General features: G+C 43.3%; 1 protein-coding gene across 1 annotated transcript; it reads right to left on the reverse strand.

The window, feature by feature from the left end:
- Positions 1 to 1,022: 1,022 nt before the first annotated feature.
- LOC120024253 (melanocortin-2 receptor accessory protein 2A-like) lies at positions 1,023 to 10,184 on the reverse strand. The gene is made up of 3 exons (XM_038968448.1): positions 10,049 to 10,184; positions 5,508 to 5,607; positions 1,023 to 1,503 (listed from the first exon to the last, which is right to left on the reverse strand). The coding sequence occupies exons 1-3, from the start codon at positions 10,182 to 10,184 to the stop codon at positions 1,023 to 1,025; spliced, it is 717 nt and encodes a 238-aa protein (XP_038824376.1).
- Between the last annotated feature and the right edge of the window lie 4,165 nt (positions 10,185 to 14,349).

Below are 14,349 nucleotides of genomic sequence, written 5' to 3' on the forward strand. Positions count from 1 at the left end.
TAGTGTAATATACCTGTAAACAAAAAAAACTCAGAGACTCATGTCTGATGGTTTATATTACTTGTATAATCATCTATACATTAACAGTATTTATACATGCATTTATATATTTAGAACCTGCTTCTTTAGTGTCTGATGATGTTTCTGTCTGGAAAATGTCTCAGTCGAGATACGACAAGGGCAACGGAAGACTAGTGTTCATCAATATATATTCCACACAGTCTCTCGCTCTTCTCCAACCCCCTCTCTGCTTTTTAATTCAATCTTTATGAGATGGTTTCTCATAAAGAGGCATCTCATCTCTCCTGTGTAGTGTCATCCAGCCCATACTTATAAAATGAATTCATGAGTTAGCCATTAAGATAAAGTAATGGTTTGTGATGGTTAGAGCATTGGACTAGTAACCGGAAGGTTGCTAGATCGAATCCCCGAGCTGACAAGGTAGAAATCTGTCATTCTGCCCCTGAACAAGGCAGTTAACCCATTGTTCCTAGGCCGTCATTGAAAATAAGAATTTGTTCTTAACTGACTTGTCTAGTTAAATAAAGGTTAAATAAAGGTCAAATTAAAAAAGTCGCTGAAGTTTCCACTTGAGAATATTCTCCCTTGCAAAAAACATTGTCACCCTGTGTCAACCTATTAGTACAAGCTAACAAGTAAGGTTCACCAGGGGCTGATGGTGGTTTGTAAAGAGTATTTTCTGCCAATAGCCAGATGGAAAAGAGCTAGGTCATGTTCATGAGGCCCCAAACACAGGAAAACGGACTAAAACAGGGCGGGACTAACTGGAATTGTCCAATAAGAAACACAAATGTTTGTTTTTATGTTGCAAAATGTTTTCGGTTGCATGCCCTAATGAACACAACCCTGGTAGTCATGGGTGAGGTCAGTGTAACTTTACAGTACCTGTTAGTCCACACTCCTATAAAAGAAATGAGCAGAGGCCATTTGGAACTCAAGTATTGCTATGGTAACATATCTCCAATAATGATGTCACTGATGTATGTGGAGGGGGCGGGGCCTCAGCTGATGACGTGGTGGCCATCCTGACCGCACGATTGGCTGTCCAGGAGGACGGGCGGCTCACAGAGCAGCAGATCATCCTCTCCCATCATTGAGCTGTGCTCCGAGTTCACAAAGTTGGGAATGTCGAAGTGGTGCGACAGGAAGCTGTGTTCCCTCTCTGACTTTCCCTCCTCCGGAAGTCCCTGGAGGTCGATACCGCCGTCTCCCCGCTCGCTGGCTTCCCCCGCCTCCCCCATCTCCTCCAACCCGAAGGAGCTGCGTCCGCCCAGCCTCCCGCAGACCCTATGCGGCCCACATCCACCCCCTGCTCCCCCTCTCCCCTGCTTCTCCTTGCTGATGTAGAAGAAGGAGCGTGATTCGTCCAGAAGGGGGCGCGAGAAGGCCTTGTCCTCGTCGGCCAGGGAGTCCCCCTGGGGGCAGCGGATGTCCACGACGCAGTTCCCCAGCCGGTGGCGCTTCTCGCACAGCTCCGGGTTTCTGTTGGGGAGGGAGAATAGAGAGCGAGATGTTACAAGGAGAGAGGGAGTGTGTGAAAGAGATGCCTTCAATAGAGACCTTAATTTTAAAGTGTATTTATTCCAAGTTTTTATAGAGCCAAACGTACCAGTAACTAAATATTTTCCTTAATTTTCAACCAATTGCAGCCATGTGTTCATTGTCAACTGTTTCTATTGGTCCAGTTAATAGAAGTCAGTAATTGACACAGGGGTTTCAGCTCAGTAATTGGGTCACCTGCCATCTTAAAGTAGGTGTGCCAGAATGTTTGTGTCAGTAGAATGTGCTTGGAGGAGGGAAAACAGGGGCCTCATATTGATCAGTACTTCTTGAGAAGTCATTTAAGTCAGTCGAATGTTCAGTGACTCGAGCAAAACCAAAGTTTGCAGAATATCAGTACCCCTGTCTCTGAGCAGGCTAACTCAAGCACATAAACATCAAAAGTGGAGTTTATTGAGCCCATCCAGCAAGAAAGAAAAAGTGGGTATAAACCTAAGGTGAAGTGGCCTAGAGCCCTCAAACTAAACTCTGGACCTCGAAGCCAGTTCCACTGCGTTTATTCATTGTTCCCCTCTCATCAGGAACTGATTTAGACCTGGGACACCAGGTGGGTTCAATTAATTATCCCTTTCAAATTCATCAAAGCGCTTTTCACCAAGGAAAAAAGCATAACTCTAAAAGCAAGAGCTGGAGGATCACCTGGAAAAAAACACACTGATGAGAAAAGGCATGAGCAGACTGTTATTCCATCAGATATCCGATCGAATAGCTGGAACATCAGATGGAGGCCTCTGAAATGGAACGAGGCTGCGAACGCATTAAGATAGGCCCTGAGGCTGATGATGCTCTGGCCTAACGCCGTCCCGTACAGGCTATACAAGAGTGCACCTGACGTCTGTGGAGGCTAATGTGAGTGGCATGGGAGATGCAAGTCATACCAAAAGCTTGGCAGAGAGCAGGAGTACTGATCCTGAAAGAAAAGGAGTCCTCATATATCAGCCAATTCTGCCTCCTAAATGTAGAGGGTAACACTTATTTTGCGTCACAGCTCAAAGGATGTCAAGCTATCTGGAAAGAAAGAATAGATCAGCTATGAAATTAGCAGATAGACTTTAATTCTATCAAATAACATTACCTGCATAATTTTAACAAACTGGTTGATACAAACCAATGAAAAAGAGCGGGAATTCCAGGCTTCTTCTCCAAATGTCGGGAGCATGCATGCATGATCTGGAAGCAAATTCAAAGTCAAAGTCTGCCATGAGAGAGAAGAGAGATCTCCACACCATGTTCCTTGACCTCACCACTGCATTCGGCTCAGTTCCACACAATCTCCTCTGGGCAGCATTCGATTTCTTCAAGGTTCCAGAGTCCATCACAACCCTTGTCAAGGCAAACTTCCATGACCTGCGACTCTTCAGAACACCAGAATTGACCTTGACCAAGCCCAGGTGAATATGGCATGATGCAAGCCTCAAGGACACAGACCAAGCCCAGGTGCTAAGGCAGGAGACCATCAGAGGACTCAAGAGCATTGACAGGTCCATCAATCCTGCCAAGCTGAAGCTTTGAAACCAAGTGAACAACCATCAATGCCTTGCCTCCCAGAACACCTGACCCTACGCAACAAAAAGCATTTGTCCACGGAGGAGAACAAAATCGTAGAAATCTCTTTCCAAGGACAGAGAATGGAAAATGCTGACGGATGTGGGCCAATGCCTCACAGTTCCATCTGATACAACAGCTGTTACCAACCTAAGACCAAACCTGGTACTATGGTCTACTATGGTCACAGTCTCTGTGCGCTCTCTACTTTGTGGAGTTAACAGTGCTTTGGGAGGATAAGGTGGACGAGGCATACGAGAAGAAGAGGCTGAGCTTGCAGTGGATACAGAGCAGGGAGGCTGGAAAGCAAGAGTCTGCCCAGTGGAGGTTGGGTGTCGTGGATTTGTGGCAACATCTACTACCAGGTTGCTGAAGGACCTTGGGATCCACTGCCAAGCCTTATGTCAAACCATCAAGGCAACTTCAGAGGCTGCTGAAAGGGGCAGCCAGTGGCTCTGGCTGAAGAGAAAATAACCCAGATGGGCCTCAAAGTGAGCGGGAAGGAGATTGAGCAGGTATAGAGGGGGCTGGTTCTGGGATACCAGAATTCACTGTTGAGCCTTCTGGAAATGCTGTGGACTCATCAACGAAACATGTAATATGGAAGGTGCCCACTTGAAAACACCAATGAAATATCTGCCTTATCCCCATCTCAACAACATCAAGCAGATTTTAAGTTAGTGCTCACAATCAACAATTGGCACAAAGGATTTATAACACCATGTCCTGTGTTTTCAGAACTACTTTTAACTACGGTGAGCCATATTAGTTTTAGCTGCCAGGTTTGTATGTTTAACTTACTCTGCTACTGCAGTTTTTTTTAAATTAAGTAATTTTAAACAGGACATTCTCAGTCCGATTTTAAGCTTTTTAAGTGTTAGAGTAATGGCCAGCTCTCTCACAGAGGGGGTTAGAGTGGAGAGGGGGGGGGGGGGGGGTTAGAGAGGAGGGAAGAGAGAGGATAAAAGGAGAGAAGAGGAGGTTAGAAAGAGAGGAGAGGATAAGAGAGAAGAAGCGAGGTTAGTTGAAGAAGATAGGGGAGAGGGGAAGGTTAGGAGTGGCGAGAAATTCAATTTAATGGGACTTTAGGAAAGATTATGAGGATGGATGGATGGAAAGGAGAGGGCAGAGAGAAGTCTATGAAAGAGCAGAGAAGTGGCGAGGATGTGAGCAAGATGAAGAGGAGAGAACCCACTGGGCACAGACGTCAGTTCAAGTCTAGATTTACATTTGGTTGAGTTGTCAACTAATGTCAATTTAACGTGAAATCAACAGCAAAAATGTCACCATATCATTGTATTTAGGTTAAAAGTTGGGTGAAAAAAATACAAAATGACCTGACTTTTGGACTTTTTGCAAATCCAATACTTTTCCCACGTTGATTCAACGTCATCACATAGATTTTTTAATGAATTGATATTATTTTCAAGGACAGCAATATAGCTCTTGTGAATGTCTTATAATCCAACATTTTGATTGAATCCTTTATTAGATTGTGTAATTCAGAAATAATCTTAACAGGTTGATGATTTATCACATTACGGAGAGAACAGATTATATTCACTGGGTGATTACTAGATGTTTTTATTTCAAAGGTAGCCTTTCCTAACCTGGTCCCAGATCTGTTTGTGCCAATAACCATATGGGAGTGAGCAAGACAGCACAAATGGTGCTTTTTCCATTGAGACTTACCTCCACAGCAGTGTGTCACCAGTGTGTTAATGGAAGCTCTAGTGTTAGTGTGTTTCCACTCCAGAGCCAAGCCATCTGCCTCTAAAGTGCCATGAAACAGCCTCGAGAGGTGAGACTTAATGGATTGATGCAGAGACAATTTAATATAAACAGATTAAGATAAAGCTCCTTATTTCTCCTTGACATATACCTCTCTTTCTTATTTATTATCTACTAACGGAAATCCTGCTGATGGCATATTAACCAAAAAGCAACATTTTAGCCACAGTTGTTCTGCAGTGCGGTAGGTAAGACGGTTGGATATGATCAAGGAGGGAATCGGTCTTTGGCTCTGTCTCAATTGTCTAAAAATCTGTTCTCTCCTCGGGTCTTCTTCATTTGCACTGATTAGAAAAGACTTGGCAGGTGAAAACAATATAGTGGAAGCTCATCATTAGGCTGGCTTTCACCTGCTCAATTATTTTAGATTAGTGCAGATACCGAAGGAGGCAAGGAGAGGACAGACAGACAATTGAGAAAAAGGCCTTGAAACCGCAATGCTAGTTTCTGGGGCTGTCCATGGTGCTGGAAGGGCTCTCAGCAAAGTGGGAGAGGTAAGGGGTAGAGGGTTTCAGGGGAAAAGGGGAACGTAGATGGGGTAGACAGATTGTACGGTTTAGGGGGGGAAAGAGGGGCTGTTTTCAACTCACTCTTGGTGCGGGGCTCCTGTCTTGGTCAGCAGGGTGAGGACGAAGAACATGAAGACGACGAACACGGCTAGTCCCACCCAGAAGCCGATGACGATAGAGTCTGCAACATCAGATCAACAAGGGATTATGGTCCAGTTCCGGTCAGTAAATAGTCATTAAGTTGTAAAACAAGCACACTGCGTTGGAAGATGTTACATCATCTCCATCTCTCCCTCTGTCTTTCACGTTTCTCTTATTCCCTCTCTTTAAATACAGTAAGATTGTTTTGGAGAGATTTTTGGATGAGATGGAGAAGTGAATGCAACATATGAATGCAACACTTGCCGATTCCATTTGATATACAGCGGCTTGCGAAAGTATTCACCCACCTTGGCATTTTTCCTATTTTGTTGCCTTACAACCTGGAATTAAAATTGATTTTTGTGGGGTTTGTATCATTTGATTTATACAACATGCCTACCACTTTGAAGATGCAAAATATTTTTTATTGTGAACAAACAAGAAATAAGACAAAAAAAACAGAATAGTTATGCCCCCTCAAGTTTTCACCCCCCACCACCTTTTGCAGCAATTATAGCTGCACGTCTCTTGTAGTATGTCTCTATAAACTTGGCACATCTATCCACTAGGATTTTTCCCATTCTTCAAGGCAAAACTGCTCCAGCTCCTTCAAGTTGGATGGGTTTTGCTGGTGTACAGCAATCTTTAAGTCAAACCACAGATTCTCAATTGGATTGAGGTCTGGGCTTTGACTAGGCCATTCCAAGACATTTAAATGTTTACCCTTAAACCACTCAAGTGTTGCTTTAGCAGTATGCTTAGGGTCATTGTCCTGCTGGAAGGTGAACCTCCGTCCCAGTCTCAAATCTCTGGAAGACTGAAACAGGTTTCCCCTCAAGAATTTGCCTGTATTTAGCACCATCCACCATTCCTTCAATTCCCAGTCCCTGCCGATGAAAAACATCCCCACAGCATGCTGCCACCACCATGCTTCACTGTGGGGATGGTATTCTCGGGGTGATGAGAGGTGTTGGGTTTGCGCCAGATATAGCGTTTTCCTTGATGGCCAAAAAGCTCAATTTTAGTCTCATCTGTCCAGAGTTCCATCTCCATATGTTTGGGGAGTCTCCCACATACCTTTTGGCGAACACCAAACATGTTTGCTTATTTTTTTCTGGCCACTCTTCCATAATTCCCAGCTCTGTGGAGTGTACGGCTTAAAGTGGTCCTATGGACAGATACTCCAATCTCCGCGGTGGAGCTTTGCAGCTCCTTCAGGGTTATCTTTAGTCTCTTTGTTGCCTCTCTGATTAATGCCCTCCTTGCCTGGTCTGCAAGTTTTGGTGGGCGGCCCTCTTTGGCAGGTTAGTTGTGGTGACATATTCTTTCCATTTTTTAATAATGGATTTAATGGTGCTCCGTGGGATGTTCAAAGTTAGATTTTTTTTTATAACCCAACCCTGATCTGTCCTTCTCCATAACTTTGTCCCTGACCTGTTTGGAGAGCTCCTTGGTCTTCATAGTGACACTTGCTTGGTGGTGCCCCTTGCTTAGTGGTGTGGCAGACTCTGGGGCCTTTCAGAACAGGTTTATATATACTGAGATCATGTGATACTTAAATAAAGTCTACCCGTGTACAATCTAACTAATTATGTGACTTCTGAAGGTAGTTGGTTGCACCAGATCTTATTTAGGGGCTTCAGAGCAAAGGGGGTGAAAACACATGCACTTTTCCGTTTGTTATTTTTTAGAAACAAGTAATTTTTTTCATTTCACTTCACAAATTTGGACTATTTGTGTATGTCCATTACATAAAATCCAAATAAAAATCAATTTAAATTACAGGTTGTAATGCAATAGGAAAAACGCCAAGGGGGGTGAATACTTTTCCAAGGCACTGTAAACCTAAGCTTGAAACCCTAGGCCTATAGGCATTGGCTATTTTTTTAAATCCCGGGATGAATTTATACAATAGCTGTTGATAACTTCCTAACTGCTTTAGTCCTAAATAACATAATTGAATATAAACTCAGCAAAAAAAGAAACGTCCCCTCACTGTCAACTGCGTTTATATTCAGCAAACTTAACATGTGTAAATATTTGTATGACCATAACAAGATTCAACAACTGAAACAAACTGAACAAGTTCCACAGACATGTGACTAACAGAATAATGTGTACCTGAACAAAGGGGGGGAGTCAAAATCAAAGTAACAGTCAGTATCTGGTGTGGCCACCAGCTGCATTAAGTACTGCAGTGCATCTCCTCCTCATGGACTGCACCAGACTTGCCAGTTCTTGCTGTGAGATGTTACCCCACTCTTCCACCCAGGCACTTGCATGTTCCCGGACATTTCTGTGGGAAATGGCCCTAGCCCTCACCCTCCGATCCAACAGGTCCCAGACGTGCTCAATGGGATAGAGATCCGGGCTCTTCGCTGGCCATGGCAGAACACTGACATTCCTGTCTTGCAGGAAATCATGCACAGAACAAGCAGTATGGCTGGTGGCATTGTCATGCTGGAGGGTCATGTCAGGATGAGCCTGCAGGAAGGGTACCACATGAGGGAGGAAGATGTCTTCCCTGTAACGCACAGCCTTGAGAATGCCTGTAATGCCAACAAGCTCAGTCCGATGATGCTGTGACATACCGCCCCAGACCATGACGGACCCTCCACCTCCAAATCGATCCCGCTCCAGAGTACAGGCCTCGGTGTAACACTCATTCCTTTGACGATAAATCGGCAAATTTGAAGATCACCGGCAACTCGGCAGTGAAGAGCACTTTTTGCCAGTCTTGTCTGGTCCAGCGACGGTGGTTTTGTGCCCATAGGCGACGTTGTTGCCGGTGATGTCTGGTGAGGAACTGCCTTACAACAGGCCTACAAGCCCTCAGTCCAGCCTCTCTCAGCCTATTGCGGACAGTCTGAGCACTGATGGAGGGATTGTGCGTTCCTGGTGTAACTTGGGCAGTTGTTGTTGCCATCCAGTACCTGTCCCGCAGATGTGATGTTCGGATGTACTGATCCTGTGCAGGTGTTGTGACACGTGGTCTGCCACGATCAGCTGTCCGTCCTGTATCCCTGTAGCGCTGTTTTAGGCGTCTCACAGTACGGACATTGCAATTTATTGCCCTGGCCACATCTGCAGTCCTCATGCCTCCTTGCAGCATACCTAAGGCACATTCACACAGATGAGCAGGGACCCTGGGCATCTTTCTTTTGGTGTTTTTCAGTCAGTAGAAAGGCCTCTTTAGTGTCCTAAGTTTTCGTAACTGTGACCTTAATTGCCTAAGCTGTTCCACAGGTGCATGTTCATTAATTGTTTATGGTTCATTGAACAAGCATGGGAAACAAATTCTTTGAAAGACAGGGTCCTGAAAAAGGGACGTTTCCTTTTTTGCTGAGTTTATATGATTGAAATATTGTAACATTTAATTTGCTCTGTTAAACTTACCCTTTGGAATTACTTTGATCGCAACAGTGAATCTATTAGGTGTAGATTTCTCAAATCATTCTCACATTGGTAATAGTCAGTGAAAAATATCTAAGCTGGGCTTGGTTAAAACCCTGGATGGAAGACCAAAGGGATAGCTGTAGATAGCTCAACTCTCCAGTAGGAAGTGCTGCCCAGTTTATAATTAAGCAATAAGGCACGAGGGGGTGTGGTATATGGCCAATATATCACGGCTAAGGGCTGTTCTTATACACGGCGCATCGCGGAGTGCCAGGACACAGCTCATAGCCGTGGTATATTGGCCATATATCACAAATCCCTGAGGTGCCTTATTGCTATTATAAACTGGTTACCAACGTAATTAGAGCAGTAAAAATAAAATGTCATACCCGTGTTATAAGGTCTGATATACCACGGCTGTCAGCCAATCAATGCTTTATCTTGGCCAGGTCGCAGTTGCAAATGAGAACTTGTTCTCAACTAGCCTACCTGGTTAAATAAAGGTGAAATAAAAAAAATAAAAAATAAAAAATCAGCATTCAGGGCTCGAACCACCCAGTTTATACTTTTTTCTTATAGCAGATATTGCATAGAGTATCTGATGTTGCTTCAAAGGTACAAATTCAACATATTTTATGAGGTTTGTTGAAAATTGGTTACCATAATGACATAATCCTGTGGTTGAATTTTCACTCAAAACAACAGTTGATGACTTTTTGCAAATCCACTGTATTTTCCACATAGATTTCACATCACAATATGTTGACAAATGATGTTGAAACAAGGTTGATTGAACCAGTTTGTGTCCAGTGGGGTCCCACTGATTTGGAAAAAAGGAGCATTACAATTAGGGAAGCAGCTGCCTGATGCAATTATAGAAACCCAATTAGCATAGAGGATAGACGTGGTGGGAGTGTAAACAAACATGCACGCGCGCAGACACACTCACAGCGACAAATGCACGCCGACAAAATGTAATGTACACACGCACAACACACACTCAATCAATTGACTAATCAATTGATTTATCTAGCGTTTCATTAAGAGGCCAGGGCAGGCGTTTAGTAAAATAAGATGTCACTCACATCGATGAGCCTTGAGACCCTCGAAAGACACGGGCTCGTCATCGTCATAATATTCATACTGCCACACATAATCACTGCCACGTGTGATGCTGGGTCGACTTTGATTATAATTATGGTTATTATGGATTTCGGACATCTCAAATGGACACTGGGTTTACCAGACCTAAGAGAAGACAAAAAATAACAGCAAAAGTATTGGCATGCTGAACAACCGACTTAGACCAGGGCATCCGTATGAAAATCGAACCATAAACATTTTCCAGAAATATAAGAACAGATGAAAAGTTTCCAATTGAAGTAAAATGTTCACGTTTTTTTTGACAATAGCCTACCTGCATTTCTTTCCGAATTTAGAAATCCTACAAATGCTCCAACACATTTATCCAGCATCCACTCTTGGAAACGGTAATTCAGTCGCGAACAAATTCCGAGACACGGAGCGTCAAAAGCGAATTCAAGATAAGAGAAAAGTAGAAAAACCATTACAAATAGACACAAACTCAGCTGCGTTATTTTCAAGCCTGTGCATCAGCTGGACATCACACCTAGGCTATGCATCACACTGCTGCTATAGAAGCCTGCAAAGCGCAGTATCAAGTAGCCTCCGCACGAGGGTTCACTGCGGTTGGATAAGCAGCAGCGCGGGTGGGATACCGTGTGACGCAACCTAGGATAATATATTCATATTGATCGGCTTTGGGTATTGAATTGGATTGGATGAGCGAAGGGAGACGTTGTTGTCAAAAACCTAGTGAATGGGTAAAGGCAGTAATGTAGGCCTATTGTAAAAAATATGTTATGCCTTTTAAAGGGGCAATCTGTGATTGATACGTCAATTTTTGGACTGAAATTAAATTAACCATACATAGCCATTGATTCTTGAAGAATATAACAAACACATGCCTCATGAGCTTGGTTCAACTGTCTAACACCACCTGAACCCAAAATATGATCTTGTTTTACTCCTTTGTTTGTAAAAAATATGGTTGTAAACAAACACTGTATAGCCTCACAACAAGGTTAAAACTATAATGTTGATATCATATCATGAACTTGAGAGTGGTTACATTTCTCCAGACCCATCCTTCAGCTGCAAGGTTATTATAGTTTTGTGATTTTGTAATAGTTTTTATTTATTAGAGTTTTATAAAATAATTTTTATTTTTATTATATATGATTTAGTTTCAGATTCAGATGTAGTCGTAGTGTTAGGGACAGACAGTAGCTAGGAGCCATTTAAGTGTTTTAGGCTTATAGTTTGTGTTTTTGGGGATGTCACCTCCTGCCACAGGGGGGGAGGGGGGGGGGGGGGTAATACATAAGGTGATGAGGTTTGGTTATGTTCTAATTATAAATCAATCTTAATGTGACTTGGATTTAAAAGGATAATCGTCGGCAGAGGCACTCCAGGGATTTTGGGCCCCATGAAAAAATATCACATTGGGCCCCACCACCACAGGCCACTCAAACCCTGCGCAATTGCTGTAACCACACACCTCCAGAAGCCAATCGACCCATTCAAAGCTTTAAATAACTCTATCGTTGCAGGCTTGCAACTCTCTTGTAGTCCAATATTTACTGTACGATATTTACTGACAGTGAGCAGTGAAAATATAACACTGTGCAGACATACATGCAACATTCTGCATTCAGTGGAATTCACTATTTGATGCAAGACTGATACCCTCTATAAGAAATGTGCTAAAGGACATCTTTTACAGTCTAAATGTAATTTTAATGGTACAATTCTTGAATGGAAAATTCTCTTAACATTCATGAATAACCTAAAATAAATATAAATTAAATATATATTAACCTTCAATTAAAATAAATTAACATTATCATCTATAGAATGATATAACAAACCAAATAATAAAATCAGCAGCAGATTTTTGAACAAAGTATACATACCAACTAGAAAATAAGCAGCTGTAAAAGTGGAAATGGAAAATGGAAAACAATATGGAAATGAAAAGGCCTGATGGTGGCGCAGGGGAAAGGTCACTAGGTCATCAAATCAATAGGTTTCTTCCACTTGGGGTCTTGACTGTGCACAACACATTTTATGGCAATCCAGCCATTACTTTGAGATATATCTTGTTCTTAGTCTGTTTTCAGTCTTGTTCTCAGCCTGTGGGCATCATGTGTGTAGTGATCCAATATCCATAGCCATGTCATTTAACAGTTATCACTGGATCTGCTCAGCCTTACTCACCAAGAGCCCAGTGTCGAGCCTTCTTGCTAGAAGTCACTGATCAAGTCTTTGAAGTCCAGCTTTCTAGCTAACTGACTTTCAATGGACAGCATGGCAAGACTGCAAAGCCTGTCCTGGGACATAGTGGACCTCAAATAGTTTCAGTTTAAGCTCACTGAAAGCTCTCTCGCCACTAGCAAGTCACAGGCAGTGTGCAAAATATATGTAAAGCAATGCACACTTCTCCAAAAATGCTTTGCAGCTGCATCTTACAAATTGCATCCAGGAGACCAAGAGGGGACAAGTTAGGGGGGAAAGTGGCAGCATATACAGTGTTCAGGTGTCTTACTTCATTTTGAAACTCAGGTGTAAGATCTCTGGAATACTTCATGATCAGTGGTTGGTACACAGAAGGGAATTTATCCTCACTAATCTGCCCAACTTTCAGAACAGCAGAAAATGATTCTACAATTTTTGCAGTGGTGTGGAACCTTGTGTCCAAGTCACGTATGATGTTGTCCATAGCAGTAAAAAACACTGTGTTCTGAAACACCGTTGCTGCACTGTCCTGAGCTGTCTCCTCTTGAGAGGTCTCATCATGGAATCTCTTCCTTTTCCTCTGGCGGCTGTGTTCCTTGCTAAATTGAGGTACAACATCCATTTGCGTAGCAATCAGTATTGCCTCAGACAGGAGAGACTCCCATCCATCTCTAAGAGCCTGCATCTCTTCCTTTAAGGCTCTGATATTGGCTGGCTCTGTGTCAAGTGAGATTTTTCCTGACTGGAGAATCACATTCCTGTCCTTAATGTATTGTAGTGCCTGCAGCATGACAATGCCACCGGCCATACTGCTCGTTCTGTGCGTGATTTGCTGCAAGACAGGATTGTCAGTGTTCTGCCATGGCCAGCGAAGAGCCCGGATCTCAATCCCATTGAGCACGTCTGGGACCTGTTGGATCGGAGGGTGAGGGCTAGGGCCATTCCCCACAGAAATGTCCGGGAACTTGCAGGTACCTTGGTGGAAGAGTGGGGTAACATCTCACTGCAAGAACTGGCAAGTCCGGTGTAGTCCATGAGGAGGAGATGCACTGCAGTACTTAATGCAGCTGGTGGCCACACCAGATACTGAATGTTACTTTTGATTTTGACCCCCCCTTTGTTCAGGGACACATTATTCAATTTCTGTTAGTCACATGTCTGTGGAACTTGTTCAGTTTATGTCTCAGTTGTTGAATCTTGTTATGTTGGTACACATATTTACACATGTTAAGTTTGCTGAAAATAAACGCAGTTGACATTGAGAGGACGTTTCTTTTTTTGCTGAGTTTATTCAGAAACTGCGTACCATTTAGCTCAAACACACTGTCGGTGTAATCGAGGCGTAAAGCTGGTTGTCCTAACATTGCCGTTGATGTGCAGTTACTAATAGCTGGTGGCTGTCTTACTTTGTCTTTATACTGAAATTGTTTGTATGATTATTTGTGGGCGCTGTTCAGATTAATTTTGAGGTTGGTTGAGTTCACGCTTACCAGAGCTGGGCGGCTCCGCAAATTACGCAAGGGCTCCGCCTCCCTCTCGTGTCAAAGCGCGTGTCAGTGTTTACAACTTGGATGAGAGGATGAATCGGAACTATCCTTCTGGTCACGAAAAGAGAACAAAAAAACACCATGAGAGTGAATTGTGGGAACAGCGATCAGGTAAACTTGTGCTCTCCTCTCCAAGTTTGATGTCAGCAAATAACAGTAAGTTGATGTGTTAGCTTGCTGTGCATCTCTCTCTAGTCTGTCTGTTTTGCTAACCTAGCTGGGCAGTGCATTTCTTGGTCTGTCTGTGTCTTGCTTGCCAGCCATTTCCAGGGCTGTGTTCTGTGACTTTGTGCCTGACAAAAGTGAGAGTGAATAAACGCCAACAGGCAACCTTGTTTATAACTGCAGCTTGGAAAAGATAACCGCGTCGCGCGTGAACATGCGTTCATATGCGCGTGCACAAAATGAAATTTGCGCTTTCCAGCAGCAACATCTGTGGGAACCAGTCCAGACAATATATTGGCGTGATGGCACTTCTCATATGCGCATATAATTTTAAAACAAGACAATGATCATCTAGT

Source organism: Salvelinus namaycush, chromosome 29 (assembly GCF_016432855.1).
Source record: "Salvelinus namaycush isolate Seneca chromosome 29, SaNama_1.0, whole genome shotgun sequence".
Taxonomy (NCBI): domain Eukaryota; kingdom Metazoa; phylum Chordata; class Actinopteri; order Salmoniformes; family Salmonidae; genus Salvelinus; species Salvelinus namaycush.

Excerpts from the sequence above, each read along its gene's own strand:
- LOC120024253 (XM_038968448.1), bottom strand. The coding sequence starts at position 10,184 with ATGTCCGAAATCCATAATAACCATAATTATAATCAAAGTCGACCCAGC. Across the intron at positions 5,608-10,048 it reads GGGTCTCAAGGCTCATCGAT|ACTCTATCGTCATCGGCTTC; the intron begins GTGAGTGACATC and ends CTGATGTTGCAG. Across the intron at positions 1,504-5,507 it reads ACAGGAGCCCCGCACCAAGA|AAACCCGGAGCTGTGCGAGA; the intron begins GTGAGTTGAAAA and ends CCTCCCCAACAG.